This window comes from Hypanus sabinus, chromosome 6 (assembly GCF_030144855.1).
Source record: "Hypanus sabinus isolate sHypSab1 chromosome 6, sHypSab1.hap1, whole genome shotgun sequence".
Taxonomy (NCBI): domain Eukaryota; kingdom Metazoa; phylum Chordata; class Chondrichthyes; order Myliobatiformes; family Dasyatidae; genus Hypanus; species Hypanus sabinus.
In genome coordinates this window covers 27,448,025-27,461,106 of record NC_082711.1, presented here as the reverse complement: position 1 = coordinate 27,461,106, position 13,082 = coordinate 27,448,025, and the positions used below count along the sequence as shown (strand labels likewise).

General features: G+C 40.4%; 1 protein-coding gene across 2 annotated transcripts in view; it reads right to left on the bottom strand.

The window, feature by feature from the left end:
* The window catches only part of nom1 (nucleolar protein with MIF4G domain 1), a 78,096-nt gene that overhangs the window by 52,885 nt on the left and 12,129 nt on the right, over positions 1-13,082 (bottom strand). For both annotated transcript variants that reach the window (XM_059971876.1, XM_059971877.1), the window contains exon 2: positions 702-838. In XM_059971876.1, coding sequence (XP_059827859.1) covers positions 702-838 — 137 coding nt within the window. The remainder of the gene's footprint in view (positions 1-701; positions 839-13,082) is intronic.

Below are 13,082 nucleotides of genomic sequence, written 5' to 3'. Positions count from 1 at the left end.
TGCTCAGAACACCGTGTGCAGTTCTGGTCACCACATGTAACAGCGTTAGAAAGACTTCATTCGGGATTCACCAGGATGTTTTCTGGAATGGAGGGCTTTAGTTATAAGCAATTAGGAAGGATGGAATTGTTCTCACTGGAGTGCAGAAGGCTAAGTTTTATAAAATAATGAAGGCATAAGTCAGGTAGATAGTGTTCTCATTCTGAAGAAAAGTCCAGAACTACTGGACATAGTTTGTGGGGAGAAGAAAAATGTTTAAATGAGATCTCGAGGACAAGTTCTCCGACATATATGGCACGAGTTGCTGGAGGAGGTGGTAGGTGCAAATACAACCACAGCATTTAAAAATTTATTTGGGCAGTTACATGGATAGGAAAGGAGTAGAGGAATATGGACCAAATGCAAGAAAATAAGTAATCTGCATGCAAGCCTTTATTGCACCCATGTATACGGTACATGTACTTAAGCATATGAAAATAAACTCAACTTTAAATTGACTTTGAAAATATGATTAATGTACATTTGCACCTCAGTCTGGATTACTGCGAAGGATCTACTCCTGTACTTCATGACTTTGAATTGCTAACTTTATTTAAAATCAAAAACAGTTGCAAGATCTGAACACAAAGAAGCAATTCTTATTCCTAAAATGAAATTCTCCACTTTCCAAAAGCACCAGTACAAAATGTTCATATCTGTACCTATTCAGAAGTCCTTTTACACTCTTCCTCAGTCTTGCAAGTTCTTCTTTCCTTTTCTCAGTCATAGTTTCGGACAACTCACGTAACTGTGGAGGTATATACTTTCCCGAAACAGTGCCATCATTTGATCTTTCATCCTAAAAGAAATAATTGAACAAATTGTACCAGCTGAAGTGTACTGTATTTCACTCTTCTACTCCCTAGGGCACAAGTGAATTTATCTCTTACAGGTATTTAAGAAAAAATTCGATGTCCCAATCTAATAAGAAAAGTCTGCTTTGAAAGACTAGTCTGTCTTGTATATATAGGCAGTCCCTGAGTTATGAACATCTGACTTACGGACAACTCGTACTTACAAACTGAAGAAGGAGACTGCTGTCCGTCATTTTAAGTCGTTGCCATTGACACTGTGTTGAGTGTTTAACTTTGTATTTGGCTTAAATTTTTCTTAGTAAGATTCACCCTGACACCGCCACCCCCCCACCGTTCCGGTTGAATGGTGGCGCAGTGAGATCAGCGTTGGGTTCGAGAACAGAGGTTCGATCCAGTGGCAGTCCGCTCCCGTGACGGGTTGATGTCGAGCTCGCAACTCGACCTCGTAACAAAAAACACTGCCACCTCTAGTTTAAATACCCACATGGAATATTGTGGAGGATCAAATACCAAAACTCAGTACTGCCCCCACTTGTCCCATTTAGTCTGTCTTAGTGAGGTGGTCCTTAGGACCCGGTGGACCCCGGGACCCACTGCTCACAGTGTTTCTGTTCCGTTGATGGGGTGTGGAGGTCCTTTGGACCCAGCAGACCTCGGGACCCGCCGCCTGCAGTGTTTCTGTTCCATTGATGGGAAGCGATCGTGATTGAAAATGAAGTGGAAATAATAAAGTGTTTGGAAAGAGGTGAAACGCCATCGGATATTGGAAAAGCGTTAGGCTACAGTTGGTCAACGATCGGAACAATTTTAAAAGATAACACATAAAGTGAGAATAATGGAGCATCTGAAACGTCCTGCCCCGATGAAAGCTACAATTATTACTAAGCCACACATGGTTTAATTATTGGAATACATATGTTTCTTAAGTGTTTTATATGCATAGGAAGGTAAAATATATACTACATACTAAGACAAACGTTTGACGAAATGTTGCTAAATAATACCGGATGTACTTGTTCCGACTTACGTACAAATTCGACTTAAAGTTGGACTCAGGAACGGAACTCATACATAACATGGGGACTGCCTGTATTGAATTAGATACCCAAATAGTAGAATCATATGGAGATTTATGTTTCATTTTAGAATTAAATATTTAATGTATTTTAGTATGATCCTTTACTGAGAATGGATTTCTGACTTTGTATGCAAGCACCATCTTTGGTTGAGAAATATAGATCAATTCATTCTTGCCTCCAGTTAGTGAGTCCCATAGGTCCAGCTGCAGAGATGGTACAAATCATCCACTTTTGCAGCAAACACAACTGGTGTAGAGGATGACTTCAGGGAGCCCCTCAGGGCATCAAGAACTATCATAATTGAAGTATCGATTAATGCTGGCAATGTGGGGTTCATAGATCATAATTCAGAGGAGCAGAACGAGGCCATTTGACCCATCAGACTGCTCCACCATTCAATCGTTAGTCTACACCAATCGAATTCTGAACTTCATAGCGATCACCCAAAGTATCACAAATAAAGCTGTGTGAAGATCTTATTCAAGAGGATCGAGTCCCATTGCAACACCACAGACACAAAACTGGAAGAAAAGCACCTTTCAACAGAATGGATATCCAGGAAGCTTCAACCGATGGTACCTCAAGGTCAGAAACCCAAATATACAAACTACACAAATGATAAATGAATGAATTCTATTGCAGTACATAAAGAACATCTCAAAAATTACAGCAAGACTGCCTTAGCAACACATCATCAGTTGCCGACAAACCCACTGCAACTTTGAACCGATTAAAAATGGCTAACATGAAGGGGCACAGTTTTAAGGTGCTTAGAAGTGGGTACAGAGGAGATGCCAGGATTAAGTTTAAAAAAAACCGCATAGAGTGGTGAGTGCATGGAATGGGCTGCTGGTGATGGTGGTGGTGGCAGAAATGCTAGGGTCTTTTAAGAGACTCCTGGATAGGTATATGGAGCTTAGAAAAATTAAGGGCTATGGGTAATGCTAGGGAATTTCTAAAGTACATACATGTTCGGCACAGCATTGTGGGCCGAAGGGACTGTATTGTGCTGTAGGTTTTCTATATTTCTATGTAAAACTCAAAAGCACAACAAAATGTCACTGATGAACAAATGTTATGTATAAAACCCTGTGTAGTGACTGTGACAAATACTATGTTAGTCAAATAGGAAGGATACTATTGACCTGGCTACATAAGCATCAGCTAGCAGACCAGAAGGCACGGCCCATTCTAGTAAGTCGTCACTTTTTATTGTCATTTTGACCATAACTGCTGGTACAGTACACAGTAAAAACAAGACAATGTTTTTCAGGACCATGGTGCTAAATGAAACAGTACAAAAACTACACTGAACTACGTAAAAACAACACAGAAAACAAACTACACCAGATTACAGACCTACCCAGGACTGCATAAAGTGCACAAAACACTGTAGGCATTACAAAAATAATAAACAAGACAACAGGCACAGTAGAGTCTTCACTCAAGCAAGAATGAGAATTTCTTAAAGCATGTTTCTCTACAGACGGATCCATCACAACCACATTAACGTAGATCCAGTATATGAATCCTTATGGCAAAAAGAGAAACGCCAATAATCCATGAATCTCAGGATCTGGACAGTGAAGCAATCACTTCCAATGGACATTCCTTGTAGCCAGCTAACTGGAATCTTCTATTGCTAAACAGTTTACAGTGTTTTGAATCAGCCAACCAGATGGCGACATCTAATTAGTATCCATTTGGACCTTGGAGGAGTATCTAAGCTGGGATTCTAAGGAGACAACACCCTCAACTGTGCACTGTTGATGGCTTGTTGATTGGAGCTGAAATGTCTGCAAACATTTTGCCAAGCTCAGTGATCAACCAAACATTTGAATAGATGAGTCTTTTGAAGAGGTGGTCACACTCAGAGTATAGGCTTCGGTCAGTAGATGGGTGACCACCAGAAGATAAGGGGATTGAGAAGTCAGTGCAGGGTTCTGCTCTGCAACATGTATACCTTTTTGGATATTGCTGGGTGACAGAGGGAAGAGAATTGACCTATTAGAGCACAGCAGCAGCAGCCAGGCTAATGGCACTATGACTGGTTCTGAGACTCAGCAGGGAAGGATAAAGTCAGGCAGTGTAGTCGTGATAGTTAAGGGGACAGACAGTAGATTCTGTGTCTGCAAAAGAGACACCAGGATGGGATGTTGCCTCCCGGGTACTGGGGTCCAGGATGTATCAGAATATTTTCAAAAGGGAGGGTGAACAGCCAGAGGGCACGGTGCATATTGACACCAATGGCATCGGCAGAAGAGGGGAAGAGGTCCTACGTAGTGAGGATTATAGAGATTGGAAAGAGGCTTACGAGAAGGTAGAGTACTCACGGTGCTATGGGCTAGTGCAGGTAGGAATGGGATGATAGCACAGATGAATGAGTGGCTGAGGAGATGGTACCAGGGGCAGAGTTTCAAGTTCTTGGATCATTGGAACCTTTTCTAAGTAAGGGTAACTTGGATAAGAGGGTCAGTTGCACCAGAAACAATATCCTGACTGGGAGGTTTACTAATGCTACTCGGGTGGGTTTACACTAGTTCTGCAGGGGCTGGGAATCAGAGGACCAGGTCAGTAAGGGAAGGATCAGACAGGAAGGTAGATGTCAGGGAAACTACAGAAAGGTAAAAATCGAAATAACAGGTATGATTGGTCAGATAGTTTGAAATGTATGTATTTTAATATTAGGAGTATCATGGGTAAAGTTGATTAACTTAAAGCATGGATCAGTACATGGAACTATGATGTTGTGGCCATTACAGAAACTTGGTTGAGAAAGGGGCAGGAATGGGTGAATTGCTGATTATTGAATTTTTAGAAAAGATAAAAGGTAAAAGAGGGGGCAGGGGTTATTGAAGGAGGCAAGAGATGAGATTGCTGGGGCCTCAACTAGAATCTCTCTAGGTACAGGTGAGGTCCTGGAAGACTGACAAGTGGCTAATGTACTTTTATTTAAGAGAGGAACAAGGGAAAATCCTGGGAACTACAGACCAGTGAGTCTCATGTCAGTTGTAGGGAATTGCTGAAGAAAATTCTTAGGAATAGGATATATGAGTATTTGGAAATCCTTGGCCTAATTAGGGAGAGCCAGCGCCAGCACGGCTTTGTTGTGACAGGCCATGTCTTACCAACTTAAGTGAGTTTTTTTTCCACAAGGTGACGAGAGAGATTGATGAAGGTAGGCCAGTGTATGTTGTTTACATGGGTTTTAGTAAGGCATTTGACAAAGTCCCTCATGGAAGGCTAATCCAGAAGACTAAGATGCATGCGGTCCAAGACAAATTGGCTGTTTGGATTCAAAAGTGGCTTGCGCATATAAGTCAGAGGGTACTGGTTGAAGGTACCTATTTGTGCTGGAGTTCTGTAGGGATCTGTGCTGGGACCTCTGCTGTTTGATGTATATAAATGACCTGGATGAAAATATAAATGGATGGGTTAGTAAGTTTGCGGATAATACCAAGATTGCTGGAGCTTTGGATCGTGTAGAAGGCTGACAAAGGATACAGTGCAAATAAAGATTAGTTGCAGGCATGGGCGGAGAAATTGGAGATGGGCATTTAACCCAGATAAGTGTGAAGTGTTGCACCTTGGTAGGGAAAATACAAGGCTACAGTACACTGTTAATGGCAAGACCCTTAAATTGCTCTATGACAGTACATGCTGGTCAGAGAATCTGAAAGTGTTTGCACAGTAAGGTCAAAGATAACATAAATGACTATTCAGAATTCCATGAACCTGGAGAAGAAACTGACTTTATTGGGGCAATGCACATGCTCCTGTTTAACTCAATACTACTGAGTTCAGGAGGGTTGAAGCCTTAAGGTTCCAAGTGTTCTAAACTCCTTTCGATCTACCCGATGCAAAGACACCACGTACTACAGTGAAAGTAACTTTAACTCTTTATTAGCAAGTTGCTCGAGAGAACCCTCCTTAAGCACCCTCTCTCGGAGGCTGCTTCCAGGGTCTCTCTCCTGAAGCAAATAGAGTTCTTTTTATATCATGCAGTCACGTACACAGATACATGTGGGGTCATCCCCCTTAGTTTCTCTACAGATGAGTATTGTTAACTTTATCAGTCATAAATTGTTGGTATAACAGTTTTAATTGCTACTATGTCTGGATGCAGACAGGCACAGGCTTACCATCCAAAGCCTGCTGCCCTTGGAAATAGCCACTCTTTTTTTATGCTTATCTTGCAGGTGCCAGAAGGAATACAAGGCACAATAGGTTTCTCACAGCAACTAATCAGGCAATGATACAAGTTACCCTAAGCAAAACCGAAGTTAAGCGCAGATCGCGTACTGAGGATGATGTCACCTGCTCAGCTTATCTTATGGGAAAGCATTTGTGCATTTATACTCTTTTTCTCAAGCTCATAGCTGCTATGACCCTTACAAAAAAATAGCCAGGGTCACAAGCGGCCTATGAGATGCTAACTTCGTAATATTACATTCCCTCCTCTTATAATTCCATGATAATACATTCAGATTGGGGCCGAGAATGAATTCCTTAGCTCATGCAGACACAACTTGCAACATGTATTAATACAAACTAATAACACACACATAGCAAAAAGAGCAATCATGACTGTAATAAGCCCATGTTGCAAATAGGCAGCCCACAAATAAGGTAGTTCCTGATGAAGGGTCTCGGCCCGAAACGTTGGCTACTCTTTTCTCACGGATGCTGCCTGATCTGCTGAGTTCTTCCAGCGTTGTGTACGTATTCTAGGTAGTTCCGATTTTTTGCGGCTATGGTCCCTGCCGAACCCCCTAGAGAGTACTCAGAAACCCATAGCCTGAAGAGGAGCCCAGCGTGACTGGATCCTTCCAGTCCGCACAGAACGCCTTACTTATTGACCGGGCCACGAGTCTTCGTTGGACATGAGCCTTCTGGGGGCAGGGGACCGTGACTGGCCCAATTGTTCCCACCGCAAACAAGGCTGGCAGACTGGATGTGGCCGTGGTTAAAATCCCATTAAAGAAGGAAAACAAACCCCTCCTTAGCCCGGTAGCATTTTATGGTAGACTTCCTGGCTCCCGCCATCTGTTTTTTGTGCCAGATACTGATTCCTGCATATGGATTAAAATCTGAAGTGTTATATGGGTATATCAGGGAACCTGTAGTAACGTGTGTTCCGTTACACTTCCCACAGACCCTCTGTGGTCCCATGGTCACATTAACACACAGTTGTTCTGTACGTGTGCAACTAAGCCATCTTCCTTGTATTCTGCATCTTTGGCGTAAGCAATGAGTGATTGCATGAGAGATGTTGTTAGGAACTAGGCCTATTACACAGCCCCAGCCTTCTCCTCCAAAACAGTAGGGGGTAACTCTGTGGGTCAGAACAGTTAGCCTTTGTTCCTTTAACGGGATGAGACCCAACACAGTTGGATCTTCGAAATTTCCTCCTATCATTGTATACAAGTTCTACACATTGCCCTATTGTCCCCTGCCAGAACCTGCCTGTCCTTCCTACGCAGGGGGTGTCGGAGGTATCAATGGTGTACAGAGTCTTAGGGTTCCATCCAGGAGTGGCTACAAACAGGGCTTCTACTGATTTGGCAAGTGGATAACATATAGTACAATTACCATGCAGCTGCATATGGGTTTTATAGAACAGATTTTCCTCTAGAACGGCCACCATAAAGGCGACGGCAACGATAAAGAGTCCAAGTCCAACAATGATAATTTCTCTTCCGGCGGCCATCGCTTGCAATCATTCAGGTGAACCCAACGGTTGTGACCTTGTACCTTTACCGCTATGGGTGTCTGGAGAAGTATCTGCAGGGGTCCCTTCCTCTGAGGTCCAAGCTCGGGGCGCTTCTGGTCCCTTATCAGTACCGTGTCTCCAATCTTTAAGTCAGGCCACTCTGCTTTTCAGCCTCTTTGTAGCATAAACGCCTCCTGTACCTGTGAATGAAGAAACTTGAGGATGTTAATTGCCTGAAATACCTTTGTAACTCGTCCCCCATGATGTTGAGATCAACTTGGGTAGGGGGTTGGGTATCGGCATCCTATGGGGTTCTTCCCAGCTGCCCATAAACGACCTCGGCAGCCGACACCCCAGTAGTCGAATGGGGAGTGATCCTCATGTGGCACAGTGCCAACGGGAGAACCTTCAGACAACTTAGGCCAGTTTCAGACATCAGTTTGGCCGATTTGTTTTTCAAGGTGCCGTTAGCTTTCCACTATGCCTGCCGCCCTCGGGTGCTTGATATGCAGTACCTCACATAACTCCTTATTTATCCTTCCTACAAAGTGAGTACCATTATCTGAGCTTATCTGTCGGGGTACCCCAAATCTTGGTATAATCTCTGTGAGTAACAGTCTCACTACTGTTGAGGCTTTGTTGGTGGTTGGATAGGCTTCAATCCATCTACTGAACACATCTACAACTATTAAACAATACAGGCAGTCCCCGGGTTACGTACGAGTTCTGTTCTTGAGTCTGTCTTTAAGTCAGATTTGTATGCAAGTTGGAACAAGTACGTCTGGTATTATTTAGCGTCAGTTCGTCAAACGTTTGTCTTAGTATATAGTATCTATTTTACCTTTCTATGCATATAAAACACTTAAGAAATGTATGTATTCCAATAATTAAACTGCTGCATTGTTTAGTAATAATTGTAGCTTGGGGGCAGTGTGTTTCACATACTCCATTATTCTTACTTCATCCGTTATCCTTTAAAATTGTTCCGATCGTTGACCGACTGTAGCCTAATGCTTTTCCAATGACCGATGGCGTTTCACCTCTTTCCAAATGCTTTATTATTTCCACTTTATTTTCAATCACGATCACTTCCCGTCAATGGAACAGAAACACTGCCGGCGGCGGGTCCCGACCTCTGCTGGCTCCCGTGGTCCGCTGGGTCCTAAGGACCACCACACTGAGACTATCCAAGTGGGGGCTGTGCTGGGTTTGGGTATTTGATTCTCCACAATATTCCGTGTGGGAATTTAAACTGGAGGTGGCAGTGTTTTTTTTTAGATGAGGTCGAGTTGCGAGCTCAACATCAATCCAGTCTGTCACTGGATCGAACTCTCTGATCTCACTGCGCCACCAAGTGACCGGAACGGTTGGGGGGGGGGGGGGAAGGGGTCAGGGTGAATCTTACTAAGAAAAATACAAAGTTAAACACTCAACACAGTGTCAATGGCAAGGACTTAAAATAGCGGACGGTGTCGCAATCCAACTTAAAAATGGCGGACAACATTCTCCTTCCTTGGTTCGTAAGTACGAGTTGTCTGTAAGTCGGACATTCGTAACTCGGGGACTACCTGTACTTATAACATTGTACTCATGGCAATTCAATAAAATCAAACTGGATACATTCAAATAGACCACCTTGCAAGGGGGTTTTTCCTGAGGAGCACTTTAACCCTTTTCCCGCATTCATTTTTTTGACATATTAAACATGACCGTATTTTTTTTGTGTGTCACCTCATTCAACCTAGGGTGCCACCAGGTGCACAGCAAAACGTTACTCATTCCCTCCTTGCCAAGGTGCGTATCAGTACGGAAGCAGTCAATGAGCATTGGTAATAAAGTATCAGGTATACACACTTGGCCGACTGGCATAAGCCAGAGACCTGCTGACGCAGAGTGCGAGCACCCATGCCTTCCATAATTGTTTTACTGAGTCAGGGGCGCCCCCCCTGGAATCGATGCACAGCCCTCAGGTCTGGGATGCCCTTCGTCATTGTGTTCAGCTTGCAGGCCAAGGCCAATTTCTCTGCCGTGAAGACAATGTGAATGGCTGTTTGTGCCGCTAATTTGGCTTCCCTGTCCGCCCGGTTGTTGCCTTGGGTGACTGCGGAGGAATCGGAGAGGTGTGCTGAGCACTGAATAATAGCCAATTGTTTTGGGAGGAGGATGGCCCTGACGAGGTTCTGTACATACAAAGCATTCTGAATAGGGGTTCCTGTGGAAGTGAGAAATCCCCAAAGTTAGCTGAAGTCATGGGCGACACCAAATGTCAGTAAAAATGTTGGCCACTTTACCTTTAGCCAAAATACAAGCTCTGGTTAGGGCAAAAAGTTCTGCTTTTTGAACTTTTTTTTATTAAACTTTTTTAACAGATTGCTGAATTTACAGTTATATTTTGTAAGATGGCTTTTTCAAAATGTCATTTCTTCTTCCCATAAGTCTTCGCTTCTGAAACGTCATCTTTCTTGTATATGAATATGGAATTTTTTTTTAAAGGTATATTACACTTTTAAATTTTAATGTTTATACTTTTTTTTATTAATGATTGTTTGTTTTATTATATTAGTTTTTTCATTCTGATTGATATATATTTTCTTTTTGCAACCCTATATTTAAATCTGGGTGTTATATAGTTTTTTAAAATCTTTTTATGGAGCTGCCATCTTGAAATGGGGGTAAGGTTAGTGTTAGATTATGCGCCTGCCGCTTGGCTTTCCTTCGAAGGGTGGGGGGAGGGGGTAGGGATCTTTTTTCACGCTTTTGCGTTTTATTTTTTTGCTTTTAGTTTATGGGCCGACTTTAAATTATTAATATTGTTGAGGTGTCATGTTCTCCGGTTGCTCCTGAATCTATTTTCCTTCTTCCTGAATTATGGGTTATGTGTCTTTTTAACCTATTATGATACACACAACAAATATTCGCATGATGGATAAATCTATTAACTTTATCTCTTGGAATACTAATGGTTTAAATCATCCGATTAAACGTAAAAAAATATTTAAAGTATTCCATAGATTGAATGCTAATATTATTTTTGCACAGGAGACCCATATTGGGAGGGAGGATAATCAACGATTTTTTTAGGTTCTGGAAGGGTCAACAATTTCACTCGAATTGTACCGCCAAAATTAGGGGTGTGTCTATTTTTATAGACCCCTCAGTTTTGTTTACACATCATGAAATTATTTCTGATCCACAGGGCAGATTTTTGTTGATAACTGGTTCACTTTTTAATCGAAAAGTGGTTCCTAGTTAATATTTATGCTCCAAACTTTGACTGCCCTGATTTTTTTAAACGTTTATTTACTTCCCTTCCTAATCTAAATGAATATATGTTGATAATGGGTGGAGATTTTAATTGTTGTTTGAATCCTTCGATGGATAGATCTAAACCTATCCGAACTCTTCCGAAGAGATCAGCCTTACTTATTAATTCTTTTATGGTTGATTCGGGAATTACAGAAATATGGCAGTTTTTGAACCCTAAAGATAAAGAATTTTCATTTTTTTCACATGTATATCATGGTTATTCTAGAATTATTTCCTTATTGATCATCGGTTATTAACGGATGTTATTGATTGTAAATATGATTCTATTACTATTTCGGATCATGCACCTTTGAAGTTATCTATTAAGATTTCGGATTTTTCCAATAATGTTAGATCTTGGAGACTTAACGCTACTCTGCTTCAAGACCCAGAATTTGTCACCTACATAAAACAGCAAATTGACTTGTTTTTCTCAACAAACTATACTGAAGAAATTGACAGAGGAATACTTTGGGACTCTTTCAAGGCTTTTATCTGTGGACAAATTATCTCGTATTCCGCTGGTAAAAGGAAACAAAGATATTTAGATATTGCTTTATTAGTGGATAAAATTAAGGAAATTGATAACATTTATTCCGTGACTCCTACCATAGAACTTTATAAGAAGAGAGTTGAGCTTCAAATGGAACATAGCTTATTATTATCTTCTTCAATTGAAAATCAATTAATTAGGACCAGGGCTCAATTCTATATTCACAGTGATCGAACTGGTAAACTGTTAGCTAATCCATTAAAAGCTATTTCGACTAAGCGACAAATTATAAAATTCGTAAACAATACGGTAATTTAACTACTGATCATAAAGAAATCAATAACACCTTTCAAGATTTTTATAAATCTTTTTATCAATCAGAATTTGATGGTGACCTGTCCATGATGGATAATTTTTTTTAACAATTTGAATATTCCTAAACTGATAGGTGAAGATCATAGCTTGTTTGATGCTCCTATCTCTATGGCCGAAATAGGTGAGGCTATCTCATCAATGATTTCAGGGAAAGCTCCTGGCCCTGATGGTTATATTGTAGAATTTTTCAAAACTTTTTCTTCTTTGCTTTCCCCTTGGTTATGTGAAATCTTTAATGATGCGTTTGCTAAGAAGAGATTACCTCAATCTTTTTATGAAGCTACTATCTCTCTAATTCTTAAAAAAGATAAAGATCCTACTTTATGTACATCTTATCGCCCTATATCATTATTAAATGTAGATTCTAAGATTCTTACAAAAATTCTAGCCATTAGATTAGAAAAGGTACTATCACAGATTATTTCAGAAGATCAAACTGGTTTCATTAAGAATCGGTATTCTTTTTTTAATGTTAGAAAATTGATTAATATAATTTATACTTCATCACCCACAGTCCTAGAATGTGTTATCTCATTAGATGCTGAAAAAGCCTTTGATAGAGTTGAATTGACATACTTATTTAATGCATTGAGAAATTTTAATTTTAGTCCTAATTTTATATCATGGATTAAATTAATATATTATAAACCTGTTTTTTTCCTCTTTTTTTCAATTATCTCGTGGTACGAGACAAGGTTGTCCTTTAAGTCCTTTATTATTTAATATTGCATTAGAACCTTTAGCCATTGCTATTCGTGAATCTCCTAATATTTTTGGTATTACCCGTAATGAGAAGTTATACAAATTATCACTTTATGCTGATGACTTGCTGATATATATTTCTGATCCTGGTAGGTCTATTCCCGCTATTTTATCCTTGTTGGCTCAATTTGGTAGTTTTTCTGCTTATAAATTAAACTTAGATAAGAGTGAATTATTCCCCTTAAACGCGCAAACTTTATTGAATGACAGGATTCCATTTAAAGTTGTTACTGATAATTTTATCTATTTAGGTATAAAAATTACCAAGAAATATAAAGATTTATTTAGACTGAATTTTTTACCTATGCTTCATCAAATTCAACACCTTACTACAAGATGGTCTCCCTTATTCCTATCATTAGTTGGTCGGATTAATGCTATTAAAATGATGATTTTACTGAAATTTTTATATTTATTTCAAGCCTTACCAATTTTTATTCCTAAATCTTTTTTTGACAACATTGATTCAAAAATTTCCTCATTTGTGTGGCAAAATAAAA